Consider the following 16,845-nt stretch of genomic DNA (forward strand, 5'->3'; position numbering starts at 1 on the left):
TTTTACAATGTTCTCTTTTAGTTTTATGCGTATAGCACTATATGTCTATACAGGTAATAGCTATAAGTACTAATATGAGGCTTGAACATTTCTAAAATTAGATTATGTATTAAAAATATAACTTTTTTAATTTTTTAATTATATGCTTATAATATTACTTATTAAATAAAACCATTGTGGTTGTTCGTGCAATTAAATAAATATAAAAATGTTTATACCTAATAATTATAATTATTTATGGTTTTAGTTATTTATAGATGAAGTGTGTATAACAATATCACTATTTATCTACTTAATGGAAAACATACTTACCTGTTACCTATAAATAATAATATAATTATTTTATAAATGGCATAATATAATCTATGTTTTTATTGGGATTTGGGATCTAAATGTTGGTATTTGGGTTCAAATGATTAAGATAAATTAAGTTTAATAAAAATTAATAATTAGTAATATAATATTTTATTCCAAAACCTTAAATAAATAAATATTTGAATATTCAGGATAAACTTAATACAATGATTAACTATTGTATGACTTAATTATTTACATATGAGTAACAATGTTGTTTGTTATTACTACAAAATTCGAATTTTGTAGATGTTTAATGATAACTTTGAATATTTTTATTTATAATTTATCTAATTACCAGAGTGGCGGAGTACACGGCATATATTTTATATACCAATATACCTAATCATAGTGAAATAATTGTTATTATTAAATATATTCAAGTACCTACCTTACTTACTTATAAAAAAATACGTTTAAACATTTTTTTAAATATTACCCGTTAATTATACAATATAATATTTTAATTTTTTTTTGTAATTAATTGTTCACTTATGATGCACTTATCAATAATATTTTTATATTCTACACATTTGAACTACTCACACAAAATATGTATTTAAACTTTTGATAAACTGCATTACTGAAGTCTGCAATAAATTGTAATAATCTAATATTTGAGATTCTGAGTAGGTAGCTTCTATTATTTTTGCAATTATCCGAACATTTTAGAGACAGTTAAAAGATAAACGTGTTCTTCTCTTTATGTCTATTATAGGTATAGATTGAATATTTTACTATGGACCACTTAGTGGTATTATTTATGTAGGTAGGTACTTAAAAATAGTTTCAAAGTAATAGATAATAAAAAGTAATTTTATTCAGTATCATACAGAAATATGAAGAAAAATGAGTTCAAAGTATTTACAGTTTAAACAGATAAGTCTATAAAAAAATAACACTACTTGACCGACTACATGTTGTGTACATCAAGGGAAAAGGATATGGGAGTTGTGCGCTAATAGGGTACATACTCTAACACACTCGCGTGAAGGGATAATGATACTCAACGAGAGATTGGTTAAAAATTAAAATGGATTTTCCCTGTAGAGGGTCATTACTCTAGCCATTTCAGCACAATATTATAATATACCAGAAAATAATTGATTTTTAATTATGTAATTAGTTATTAAATTTGGTTCTAGTCTTAAGCACTCAAAATAATTATAACTTTGCCATTTTGTCTTCTACCTATTGTTTTTATCATTTAATTTATTTTTGTTTTATATTCAATAAAATATTGTAAATTAAAACTAATGTAATAATATTATATTTTATTTAATAAGATAATATTATAATATAATTTGTTATTAATTGTAGAAATTGATGAAAGTTTATTTGTTCGACGAAAAAATAATGTTATTCACGTGGTTATTTGGAGGTATTTGTCATTTAACAAATACATGTTTCGTAATTACTAATTAGTATTTCTAATTAAATTGAAAACATACTGATGTTAATAATAAACCAAACTATACGTTCAGGAATGACAATTATGTCCACTGATGTACACTCATCCAACCCCTTTGGAAAATTCTGTGCAGTACGTCATGGATTATGTCTGATTATTGGAGTCTGAAGAGCTTAACACAATTTAAGTAATTTGCTGCAAATATAAATTGTATTTCGTAGTTGTGAATTATATCTATAAGATAATTTATAAAGCAGTTGGGCTCACAATTATGTTTGTGTCATAACTCAGAAGAGAGGTAAAAAATATCATAATTTCATCTATTTACTATTTGATAATTACACCAATGTTATCTAAAACTAGTCCTGTACGAGTAAAAGTATTAAAATATATTTTATGTTTTAAAAAAGTATTTTAACTATTTTCTTAAAATATCTGTATTTATACTTATTTAAAATAAATAATATAACTTTTATAACTTTTGTTGCTTCTAGTTCATATATTTTCTATTTTTGATTAGATATATTAACATACAAATGCTAAAAAAGTAAGTTAAGTTCAATTATAAGGTAAAACCATATTATGTTATTGAAAACTGTTGAATTATTTGAATAAAGTGTCTATAATACTCTATAGAATATGCTTATTTTAAGTATCCGTACTTGTATTTAAATAATTTTTTTTACCGAGTATTCAAATATGTATTTTATACTTTTCAAAATAAATAACTATACTTGTATTCGTATACTTTTATAAGACTGCTTTGAACTATTATAATTAGCTTTTAGTACAAGACTATAATTATTATCTATTGAATCTCAACAATTAAATTATTATACATTTACACATAATCTTATATAATTCTACACAGTTATACACCATTATTGACAATATACATAATTTGATAAAAAAAAAAAAACCAATAAAATTATTAAATGACAAAATTAGCTTCCAATATAAAGGTGATAATTTTTTTGACGACAAATTCAGAATTAGAATTGAGGACGGAGAAAGGTTGAGAGGGATATTGAGGGTACTAAGGGAACTGAGCATAATGAGCCAAAAAGTATATGTTGAACATTGCAAACACTTTCGGTGAAATGTAGTGTGCATGGTGCAACTGTGTAAGAAGAGAGTCATTTAAACCAAATTTATAGGCATGATCGAGTAGAAGCGAATGACCTACCCGGAGTCGGTTGAAACGGATAATAATAGATCTTGGTAAAGCTATGATGTTGAACAAAGTTTTTTTGGTTAGGTATATTATTGCTGCGGACAATATTTTTGTATTTGGTAGCAAAATCGGCTGGCAAATTATTCCAGTAGCTGGACTAGAAACTAGAGGTTGAAAGTGTGAGTAGTGTGATAATGTAAGATAGAGGTAAAATCCTTGTTTGGTGGTGGATTTGGCTAGTATTTCCGCCACTTCATTACTATGCCTAAGTGACTAGGTATCCACTTAAGTTGAATTGAGCGATTTGATTGGCTGAGGTAATTTAGAGGTATATGATTTTATAAGTAAAACGAGAGGGGATAGTTTAAAACTAAAGGAATTCGATTCTAGGGCTAGTAAAAAAGACATAGAGTCGGAGGCTCTTATAATAATAATAATTGTTAGGAGTTAAATTTGAAATAAACAAAAGGGGTCATTCAGGAGAGAGTCGTAAGATTGCTCGTAGAGTTGAAGTTTGTTTGATTTTATAATGCATTGATGAAAATTAGATAGAGCATTGGCTGCGATTGAGAGGACAAGCATTGATTTGGGAGTGTATACAATTGAGAATAGTACGTATCGAAAATATATTAATTAGATTACAAAGCTAACGATTTTAAAATTAATTTTTGACTATTAATATTAATGCATGTAGAAAATATGTGGACATTAAAGAATTTATTGAAATAACCGCAAGTGCTTTAAATAAATTTAAAAAAAACGCATGTAATGAATTATGAATATACGGGAAATATAAAATATGCAATTGTTTTATTCTTTGTATATGATATCATAATATTATATTTGTACATAATGCATTTATTTTATTTTAAAATTGTAATATATGAATTTTTGTGAAAAAAATATTACATCATAAACTTATATATACATTGATTAAATAGGTATAATAATAAGTATACATACTACATACTACATTGGTAGTTGGTACCTGTTCTTTTTATTACATAATATCAAAATATAAAAAAGTAAAAAAGTGGATACATCTTTGCTATACATAATTAGGACATTAGGTTTTGAGTGGGCCATTGTAATAGGTGTGTTAAATTTTAATTCAATGGTATATTACTGTACCTATACGAAAAACGATTCTGAGCGGAACCCGTTCGTCAGCCTGTATCACCAAATTTATTTTCATAATATGATTTTTGATACAGCTATTAAAGTAAATTGTTTACTTTTAGTATTAGAGTTTTTTAGTAGGTTGATTTAATTTTTTCTGAAAAAATTTCAATTATTGTATTATTAATATTTAATTATTACAGTAATAAATATTTATAGCATTTTATATTATTGTTAATCATATAGTTATTTATGCTAATGTATTTTTATAATTTTTATGTAACTATAAAAAAAATTTATTGGAGATATTGTATTTAATTTTCAAGAATTTTATAAAAAAAATTGTCGACATTTATAAAAAATAAAAAATGCTTGCCAAGTCAGAGATCGGCATGTAAACTTTCTTGATTTTCAAATTTTAGAAATTTATTAATTGTATGTATTATGTATGTATAATGTATTTTATTTTCATTTTCATTTAGTGAGATAGATCTCCGAAACTGGAGATCGGATTTTGTTGTTTGTGGTCTTGTTAGATTTACATTGGCTAGGAGAAGTGCAGTGAAGATTTTTAACATTCACTACAGAGCATCAAAAAAAAATTAAAACACATTTTATTGGGCGTTTTTTATGTTTTTTAGCTTTATAGCTTTGTAGTGAGTTAACGATAAAAGATAAAGTTCTGAAAATCTTCACTGCACTTTTCCTTACCAATGTGAATCTAAAAAGACTCCAAATAACAAAATCTTTTTGTATGAAATTTTTAAAGTATAAACTAAATTTAACTTTATATTACTAGCCACGCTTAACGTTGAAAATTGCATTTTTACTGCATCGAAAGGCGATGACAGGCAAAAAAAGCATATCATTGTAAAATCAATACTTTCATTGTTTTGCTTAGAATTTAAAATGATTTAATATTAATTGATTGTATTACAATAATAGATATAACAGTTGTGGTATAATATTTATAAGAATACAATACAAGAATAGTCGTGTCATAAATATCCACTAAGAAATAGCTTCGAGAGAATTATTTTCATTTAATATATTATATTATATATTCCATACAACAATTAAAAGATAAGTACAATGATAAAAGTATAAGTACCTTATTTAAAAGTACTTTTCATATATTTTGAGAGTTAATGTCACACTCCCACTTTAAGGACGTTCTTGGATTTTAATTTATTACCTATAATATTGTAGCCGGCAATGGTATAATTGTGTAGAGTGGGAATCGATTATGTAGGTGTATACGTGACGTATCAGCGTATGTTATTATTAATAATAAAAACTAGCACTTTCATTTCATTAGAATGCACACATATAATGTGCATGTTGGAAGATGGTTAATTAAAATTATTAATCATATGTCATATTTGATGTATAGTTTCGTCTGTAATTAATTGTATTGCAATTTGTGCCTATATTATAGTTTGTTATAAGATTGCAGACTTGCAGTGAACTTAAATGTGTTGTTTACGAAGCCGCAGAGGCCAGCAGCATTTTCGCCCCATCCGAATCACTTGTTGGACAGTTTTTGGCGAAACTTTCCCCTATGCGCACGAAAAACAACTACAAATTGTCGAAGGGCATAATATTGTAACGCGACTATTTAACTAAGATTTTAAATGGATTTTACAAGCCTGTACATACACACGTTGCACATTATGTGCAATTACAGTAATAACAATACCAAAACAACGGTCGTGTATGGTACTCCCTCTATTTATCCGATGAACCCGACAATAACAGTTAAGGTACTATTCTATTATCAATACCGTTTATTGTATGGTCCGTATTTTGAATTTTCCTGTTATTCACTAAATTAAATAATAATTTTTAGGTAAAACGTTTTCACTAGTCATTGTAATAACGACATTTAAATATTTAATAATTGCCTAATCGCATGGAGAAATAGTTGAATATTTTTAATTATATTTGGTATATTATTGGTATATTATGGTAACGTGTTAAACACATGTCAAACACGGAAAATAATGACAGCGTCATAGTTCCTTAAAAGTTAAAAGTCACCGTCTACACTGTTTTATAAGTGTGATACGGTAAACCTATACAATCCGCGAACGATACGCATAATAATCCTTAGAAAACATGCGACGCGTTTCTTTGGAATGGAATCGATGAAATTATAACAAATGTACAATACTTATTATATATATGCAACAATAATTATTTCTATGGAATGCTGTTGCACTGTTCATCAATATTATATCATTATTTATTAGTCTTTAAATACACAATCGCAGACGGCGAAAACGATTTGATCGAGAATCAGACGCGGCGTGAGATGGACTACGCGAATGAAATATTTGACAACTTAAGACTAACCGACAGAAAAAATCAGGAATCAAGTATTAACCTAATTAATTGATCGTATCTGTCAGTGTTACAGGTTATCAAGACCAGGGATAGCGGAATCAATTAGTTTAGAGAACAGTTGCTAATTGGCCACATTGAGATTAAATTGAGAGAGAATAACTTATTTTGGGGAGTAACTGATTCTTGATTTGCTGAGTTTAGATTGATAAGAAGTGTTTGAGAGTGTATATTTAACATAGGTACTTGGATAATTAGCTATGGAATTTAATAATACCGAGTGATTATTTTATGTCAAACAACACTCATTATTTCAAAAAAGTATTTTGAAATTACGAGTGTTGTTTGATAAAATAATTACTCTGTAATCTGTTTAGTGTGTAATAATAAGTGCTGTTATAACGTATTACTATAGTACTTTAAGTCTATAATAGAAGTCTGTGTGCCTAATGTGACGAAAGACGTAACGATTATATTTGCGAATTGTGAACCTTGCTCATTTCCGAGTTCCGGTCCATCTATACCGTTTTCCGATGATCATGACATCACACGTTAAGATGATGTTATGCCCGCATGTATTGTCTCTGTCTTACTAACGTACATCATAGCAAATTCGAGTTCAGCAGAACACATTTTATGTTGTTAGCTTTAAAATTGAAGTTAATTTACGATATTAAATTTAACGATAAGAATATTATCTTCGACATGCTTTTATTGATATTATCATTTTAAAGTGAAAGACCGTAGATATACTACAAATAACAAACTTTAAAATTATAATATCAATAAAAGCATGGAAAATATTCTTATCTTTAAGACAGGGACGACATATGTGGGTAGAACGTCCTCTTAAGTGGCACGCTTAACGGTAAAGATGCACATCAAGGCGGTCGGTAATTGTTCCACATTTATTTCCATGCTTCATAAAAAATATTTGCTTACTTTTTACTACCCCCGGACTGGGCCACAAATGTATAACACAAAAATATACAAGTATAGTATAACGTTTATTAACTAATATTTTTTTCTAATACATAAAACTACAGTTATTATTTTTTTTAAATAATATGATATAGATTTTACAAATTCAAATCTATCTTTTTTTCCTTCTTCGTATTTGTTAATTTTTTTAAGAATATAATTTTTTGAAATTAAAGTTCATTATCTGGCTTTTAATGTTCATACACTTCTAATTTCTATATAAACTTCTGATTGATTTTCCTTTAAAACTTATATTAAATGTTATTTTATAAAAATTTAAAATTTAATGGTGGCTTAATTATCCGATAGAATAATAAAAAGTCACCTTAGAGAGTCACCTTTATAAGAGTCACATTATAATATTATCCACTAGCTACATGTGCCTCGTAGGAATATATAGACAGTCATTCATATAATACACCTTAATCATACGATAATAATTTGAATTTTATTGTATTTTCGTATGGTTGTAAACTGTATTATTGTGTATATTATATGTATAGTACAGTGGTTTTCAATCGGTGTGTCGCGAAAAATCTATTAATAGTTTTATAAGTATATATTTATATGTATATTATGTAAGTATATATATATAAAATACGCTTCACATTTTATATGGATTAGTGTGTCGCGAAAATGTTGTAGGAGATGAAGTGTGCCACATTATTAAAGAGGTTGAAAATTACTGATATAGTATATATACTATTTTTAGGTTTGTAAAATCCAAGTAAGATCTTGTTGAATATTTAGTTATTGCAATTTATTATGCTACAGAATTCCTAAAACTGTATTAATTATTGTATATTATTTATTAATTGCTAGACTCCGTTTTCTTATTAGGTAATTACTTATTATCTTTTAAGATTATTTTAGTCGGTTATGTTTGCATAATACTCCACTTGAAATAGTTATAGCCGGTTAGGTACTCGAGATACTGTTTACTAAAAGTGATATGGTATGATTATTTTTTTCATAAATTTTGACATAACCGCTGTATGAATGCATCTAACTCTATGACGTATTGTATAACCTACCAAAACACGTAGTATTAGTCAGTTTTATTGTTTATTAATTGTTTATCTATCATTGGTTATCTATACATTTGAAATATTTTGACTACGTGATTAAGTAGGTTCATAAAAAATAATTAGATGATGATTTTTAATCCAAACGAAGGTAGTAAGCTTAAAAATAGTAAGCTTTTTTAATGATATAAATATATAATCATTTGATACCACGTATTTTATAATTATTATTGTTTAATATATTTACGTAATACTATTGGAGTCGAGTACCTACTGATGTTTTGAAGATTTTCGACCGAGGTTTGTTATCTTTATCTCTTTGACATCCATAAGACAATAAAATAGTTGAGGTAACAATTTAATTAAAATCAATAAAGGACATTTGAAAATGCGGTAAGTTGATAATTGTAAATCAAATTATTTTATTATTTTATAACTATGAAAATTACATTTTTAGTTTTTGAGCAAAGAATGTTTACTGTATAAACAGTTAAAAAAAAACTGGTTAAAAAAATATAATTATAACAATTCGGTTTACAGCGAAACATTATTCGCACTGCGAAATTTTTGGGGGAAAAATGTATTGTAATTTTATATTCTTAAATTTTAAATTAAAAATTAATTATATTACATACTTTTAACAATGCATATTACATATATACATATTATATTTTACCATACTGCACTCTTACGTTATACATACAGTGCATCAGTTTTATTTTGAATAGTATAAAATATTTAAATAAATTCACATTCATTGTATATTTTTAGTCATTGTTTGATTATCCGTAGTTCCGCACCTCCTTGGTCCCAATTAATACGGTATAAATCAACGCTCCATCGTATAATACATTAAATGTGTCAAATTATATATCCATAATAAATAATATTATTATAAAAAAAAAATATATATTATTCCTTTCCTATTGTTTATAGTTTACATTGTAGATTTGTATTGTCTACTACTAATGTAATTGACTTACCTAACTTATTACATATATACACGGACATGAATCAATTGCGCCTTAAAACGAAGTATTTGTTTATGGCTAGTGTGCCTATATTGCGCTCCTTATATTTTAGGGTCACTATACCAATTGCACTTATATTTTAATTTGCCTACTTACTTTTAGATGTGTTCGATTTAATTCCATCAACACCGCAACATAAACAATCTACACACTAAAATTCTTGAAAATTAAAAATGTATTTATTGATCAATTGATTACTGCAGGTTAATGTGACTGGTTATAATATATTTTATAACAGTATTGGGATTTTTATGAAACGTTATTATTATTACGCACATTTGATTACGCAAGTAATGTAACTTGCTAATTATGAAAAAAAAATTATTTATTTATTTATATTATATTATGTATTAATACTCATAAAAATTCGGTAATATAATTATAACTAATTAATACATTTTCACGTATTATAAAATGTTTTGAGCGCAATTGGTATATATTATATAAGAAAGTAATTTGAAGCGCAATCGGTAAACTGTCATATACACACATAAGCAATGTGGCAAAAACAAATTTAGTAAACTAACAAGTGTTCTAGTTGTACACGTGAGCTTAGGATATACGTGTGACAATATTGTCGTATAAAAATAAATATTGGTGTATTTTATTTTTATTTATGTAATAAGTATTTTAGGTTTTATATCTAGTAAAGTAATTCTTCAATCATATTAAATTATTTTATAGTTTCGTGTCCATGTGGACAAATTTTTATAATAGGGTTTTAGTTAAGTAAACATTTTTTAATTATTGCAAATAAAATGATAAACTAAAAGAAAATAGGGTAGTTGAAATTATCATAACGTTTTCTTCCAATAATTATTTGTTTTTTAAAATGTAATAAAAATTCAAATGAAGTAAGTAAAGAGAAGTATATTTTACGCATCCATTCTAAGTTTCTAGTTTCTATCTGCGTATGATACCTTAGATACCTATATATTTATCAAAATATAAATTATATTAAATTGCCTGATTTAAATATTTGCAAAAATAAATGTTCAAACTGAAAACTTAAACAGTAAATACATTTAAGTTATACATAATAATTATTAAAACAAAAAATAGGTGAACAGAAATAAAATATAAGAAGATTTATACCATAAAAACAATACATTAAATTATTTTAAGAAAATGGCACACTTAATTACTGTGAACAATTATTATAAATGTTATAAATGGGCCAAAAAATGTTATTGACAAAAAAGATTTTATTATCAGCTGTGTGTTTGATAAATACCAACTAAAGTCCAAATTTCTAATATTACAAATATAATATGCATTTAAGGTATTGTATACTTAGTAGTTAGTACAGAAACTTATAATATTATATTACTTATAATAGTATTGAGGTATTTCGTTATTGAGTAGATCACTGACTATACTGTAATAGATGTGCAAAATTTGAATGCAATGAGTAAATTATTTTATACGAAAAATAATTCTGAGTGGAGACGGTTTGTCAGTTTACATCACTAAATATTTTTTTAAGGGGGAGGGGGGGGGGGTTAAATACTTTTAACTTGAATTATTGAAAATCAAAATCAAAACAAAACAAAAATACTGATAACATCGTTGATTTGCCGTTAACGTATTTACTATTTTAAATAATTATAATTTGTAAGACAATTTCCATATTTAAATTTAAATATTTTAAAACAATCAAAACAATATGAAAAATAGAATAGAGAGCGGAGACTATAATATGTATAGTTTATTTGGTACTGGTTTGTTATAGCCCCGCCACAAGGGCGTATTTGAGGGTGGTGAGGGGGGCATTCTCCTCCCTATCACTCATATTTTTTCTATATAATACATTAATTAATAATTTATTTAAACAATTTTCCATTTGATAAAGATTGTAAATCGTATTGATATCATATTACTTAACATAAAAAGTATTTTATGCCTATTTAGGCAATCAACTGTAAATTATTTTTAGTTTGTATAGAAGAAAAATTAATATTGCCCCCCCCCCATGGACTCAACTCGAATACGCCCTTATCCCGCCATCCATATAACAATAAAAAAATAGTATAAATATAAAATAAATGAGTTTATTTATTGATATTAATCTAATAATTCGATGATAAATATATTGATATAATAAAAAAAAAATTAAAATTAAAAAATGTAATAATAATATTTTTAAAACAATGATAAATTAAAAAATGTATAAAATGTTTATAATGTTAAAAAATATGGTTTCTGTGATTTCTCAAAATTTTGCTATATCTTTTAAGATTATGTCAAACGGATCACTATATTGTTTAGTTTTGATCACCGCATAAATTTTAATTTTTTAAAATTATATCAATATACCTATCATCGAATTATTAGATTAATATCAATAAATAAGTTCACAATTTTATATTTATACAATGTATTTATTGTTATATGGATGGCAGGGCTATAACAAACCAGTAGGTTTCGTTTATTTTAATGAGTATTATAGTGATTTATTTTTTAAAAGTGGTAGAGTGTGTTAGCAATATTTATGGAGAAAAAAGTAAACTCAAATTTAAAAGCCTATAAAATAGTTTAAAATTACTTAAAATATTTTAAAAATGTAATTTTGTATAGAAAATAATAATTCAAGCTATAAATAGTAGAATGTATCAAGATTTTACGATTAATATTTTTTAATGTTAATAAAATGATAAAAATCGTTCGAGGAAAAATATTTATTATACGTTTAATATCGCCAAATGTTGAATTTCAAACTGTCATAAAAAATTAATGTGGTCTTACACACAACTTATTTTTAAAATCCTTCGAAAAATCTTACGTGGAATCTTATAATACATTATCAAGACTTAAGACACTTATAAAAATAATTCGTGACCATGTATTTAATTTAAAATTAATTAAAGTATTATGAAAAATTCGTTATGTTTAGAAAATATTCAATAATAATATACATAATATTAGTAAAAAGTTTCAAGTCTATGATTATTACTTTTTGAATTACAATAGAATAAATAAAATTATTAATATTCCTTCGTTAAAGGAATAATTGATATTTTTCATTTAAATATTTATTAAACTGTTCTAAATGTTCCAAAATGTAAGACAATACCTATGCATATTATTATTTAGCACTTAGTATTCACTTATTATTTAAACAAGTAAAATTTGTAAGATGAAAATTATAACAGATCCAAGAATTTCATGACGTCTTTACTGATATTTAATTATACACGTAAATAAGAAATTATTATACAAAATACAAAAACTGTGATTGAGATTTAAATTAAGTACCAATACAAAAAGTAAATTTAACGTTAAATAATATTATAATTTAATTCATTTTACTAAATAAGTATTTTAATCATTATATCATATGTATTTATTATTATCATATGACATACATTACATTTAGCTACAAAAGGTATTAATCAACAATTGATAACAATAATTATTATAGATTATTTCGTAGTAAAAATTAAATACTGACTATAAGGAGAAACTATAGATTTATTAGAAATATTAATTATTTTAAACAGTAATCAAACAGACTATACTTCTCTCAAAGTAATAAAAATTTTAATCTTCATTCACCTAATATTTTGTCATTTATTATTATCGGATGAAATATTGGTTATTTCCTGTTATTGGCACTACCGAGTAACGAATTCGTAATTCTAGATTCGAGATAAATAAAGTAGACATTTTATTTGAAAAAGTTTATAACACTAACATTTTTTAAGTTGGATTAATAATTAAAATAAATTGATCATGAGTATTTAAGCTTTAATATCAAAATTAATAATCAGGCCAAAAATTGTTGCTCTAGATCCACGCTTATAGAACCTGTGCCTAACAACTATCTACTAAATTAACAAAATAAAATACATTTAAATATCAAAAGGTTTTTAAGTAAATTCGGGTTGTTGGCCACCAGTATTAGTTAGTAATTATTTTTATTTTTATTTCATAGATCGAAATTAAACTTTAAATTTAAGTTGATATAGTTTTTTATCATAAGTCAAAATGCAATCATGTAAGTAAAATAATTTCGATAGTACATTGACCAATTTTTATTTTTATAAAGGCATTAACATTCAAAATTCAAATTTTAATGATATTCTTCAAAATCAAGAACATAATATGCAAGTTATTTTTTTTATGAAATATTAATCCTAGAAACTTGAAATAATTAATTATTACTGAAGTAAATCATAATTTTCTATGTATAATACAATTAATATAGACCAATTTTAAACTATAATAAGCATTTTAAATTTTTCAAGTATTTTGATTTTTTTTTTAAATATTGATGTAATATTTTTATTTAGGTTCAAAAAGCTTGAATATTTAATATAAGATTCCTCGTAATTTGTTCTAAAAAATATTGATAAATAAATAGGCACAATTTTTTTATAGGTATTTATAATCCAAATGATTGAATATTTAAATGAAAAATAACAACTTAAGTTATTTTATTGAAATTAAAAATACTTACATTAATTGTAGAGATTTATTGAAACTTTTTGACATTACTTTTATGATAATCGTGCATAGAAAATTAAATTTCCAAAGCATATAGACTTATCTCAAGTTATTTATACCACAAACTTATTCACATAATCCTACAGAACCTGTTTATCAGTATTGATTTACAAGTTAATTTTAATAATTTATAATATAAATATATTATTACTATAATAATAGTTGTATACAATAGGCATGTTATGTCTTGATAATCTTCCTTATAATAAATGGAAAAATAAAATAATAATAGTAATATAAATAAACTACGTAGTATCAACACGCTGTTTCCGTTCAGAATCGTTTTCCTTTTAAAATGATTCATCGTTGAATTTAAATTAAAATCCTATCTATTACAGAACCTTTTTGAATGACGATGAACAATGAAATAAAAAAATACAATCGAAACCTATATAGTCCAGATTGTTTTTCTCTAAAAATTAATACGCATGTTTATATAATTTTATAAACATAAACATAAGTACCTAGTACCTATACATACAAATTGTGTTTTTAGTTTATATTTAATAATTATAAGTTACAAAAGTAGGACAAATAAATATGACATCATATTCACTTTTAAATTATTATAATATTTACATTACAACTATCAAGCATTAATTATTTTTTAACTATAAACATAAGTAAAATACCTATCATTACTCAGATATTAGTGTATGCTGTTATTTATTATAACATTAATGTAATAGATTTTTTTGACATAATATATTTTAGTTTTTATTGCTTTGTAAATAACTACTATACTATATTTGTAATCATCTATTCATCATACTCAATATACACACTCATTTCATACTCATGATTAATAAATTATGCTTAATAAAAACTCTAATATCCCTAACAATGGGAAATAAAAGTTTAGGCATTTGTATTACCTCAGTAGAGGGTAGTAGTGTAGTATTGAGTAAATCTAAATTAAATAATAATTAATTCAAAATAAAATTCAAAAAACTATTCTGAATACTTGAAAATAATATTTAAAGAATTTTATAGCAATTGTAAGTTATTTAAAAATAGAGATAATTAATGATTTATGATTTAGTTATAGGTGCATATATCATAATAATGCACAATTCATGCAATATATATATACACGAGTCTTGTATGTATTAAAATATTGAATTTTGTCTAAAAAAACAATATCATTCTATAATTTTAAGTATAACAGTTATTCAAACTTTAAATCCTGATAAAATAATTTAAAGTCACAAGTATTTTTATAATAATTAATAATTGTATTTTAGTTTATACAATTTCTTTCATTTTTTTTATAATACAGTTACATCAAAATGTCATTAACTTATATAATACGTATTCAGATAAAATCATAGATATTCCACTTAAAAGTTGTACTTAAATTAAATAACGGATAAGTTATTAATTATGATTGTTTTAATTTTATGTCGTTTATTAATATGTTTAAACAGTTAAAATAGTAAAGGTTTCATTGGTTTTTAATAGCATAACTTGATTGAAATATCAAATAACCAAAATTAATAAAAAATTGTTAATCTATCTATGAGTATATATTGTTATATAGACGTTGTTGAATTTTATTATAAATATTAAAACATAGTGTGAAATAAACTAATATTAAATTTCCTAGAAGCTTAGTTAATAATAATACAAATTATTATTTCAATAGTGAGTTTAACATCAATGTGAATTTGATAAGCATATAAACACTATATTTGTATAACCAAAATCTACATATTTAACAACACAATTCAGTAAAAATGTTTGTCTTAATGTTATTTGCTTATTTCATTGCTAATAAAAAAAGCGGAATAATTATTAATATCAATGCAATTATGTATCAATGTTACTGTGTTGGTAATAAAACAAAAACTAAAATCAATCAAGAACCTAATAAGCATTTCAGTTGTATACCATTAATAAATGTATCCATTTACATTGATGGGTTTTTAAATCAACAATCCTAATTGATATGACTTTTCGCTGAGAATCATTTGAAAACAATTTAATTTTTGAAAATAACCATTTTATTTTTGGGCACTATGATAATATAATTTTAAACTTTAATAAAATCATAATTAAAATAGGTTAATACTGAATCAATTTTTTAATTATATGTATCTTACAACTTATGATTTATGATGTTATTAACGAAAATATACATTTGCTATTGGATTTTTACACCATTCGTGTTCAATAATAATATTAATTTTTATATATTTAAATATATATTATTTAAGTAGTCAATTAAAATTTATGAATATATTACCCTGGTATAAATAAATATTTAAATACCTGATTTACGATTTTTATTTTTATTTCCTAACTTACAGCTCATAAAATTAAAAAGCATTAATATAATAAGTACGTGTAAATAGCCATAATCACAGGAAAAATTACATACCTTTATTTTTATATCCATGTGTAATTTAATATTTTCTTCGCGATAAATCTATATTCTAGAGATTTTTATACATTATTATAAAACTATAATAATAATAATAACAATAATAAAATAGTTTTTAGCAAAAAAAATTCAAAGAAAAAAGTTGTTTGAAAATTATGTCAGGTATTGTACACAACACGTTCAAAACACATTGAATGATACCGATTTAGTGTGAGCTGTAACAGCGACAAACCTAGTGAAACGCTCGCAAGGTCGTGCGGCGTGTGTTCCTTCTACATGAACCGATCACTATTTTGTGTTAGCAACACAATACAGTTGCACATTACATCCTCCAACATAATAACTGATTTGTTATGCGGATGACAATAGTAAAGGTTGCTTTCAATATAATGTTTAATATTTAAATATTAGAATTGATAAGTAGGAACGTTTTAACTTTGAAATTAGGTTACTCGTTTAGTTTTTTATTTAATGAAATATTATTGAGTGATTATTACTTTATTATAATAAATTTATGT

The 16,845-nt window shown here is 24.4% G+C and overlaps 1 protein-coding gene across 1 annotated transcript in view; it reads right to left on the reverse strand.

Moving 5' to 3' along the window:
* Positions 1–16,600, reverse strand: part of LOC132923305 (protein Malvolio) — a 30,423-nt gene extending 13,823 nt beyond the window's left edge. Inside the window, exon 1 of the mRNA XM_060987202.1 lies at positions 16,325–16,600. Within this exon, the coding sequence (XP_060843185.1) occupies positions 16,325–16,342 (18 nt within the window). The 5' untranslated portion in view covers positions 16,343–16,600. The remainder of the gene's footprint in view (positions 1–16,324) is intronic.
* Positions 16,601–16,845: the final 245 nt, after the last annotated feature.

This window comes from Rhopalosiphum padi, chromosome 2 (assembly GCF_020882245.1).
Source record: "Rhopalosiphum padi isolate XX-2018 chromosome 2, ASM2088224v1, whole genome shotgun sequence".
Classification (NCBI taxonomy): domain Eukaryota; kingdom Metazoa; phylum Arthropoda; class Insecta; order Hemiptera; family Aphididae; genus Rhopalosiphum; species Rhopalosiphum padi.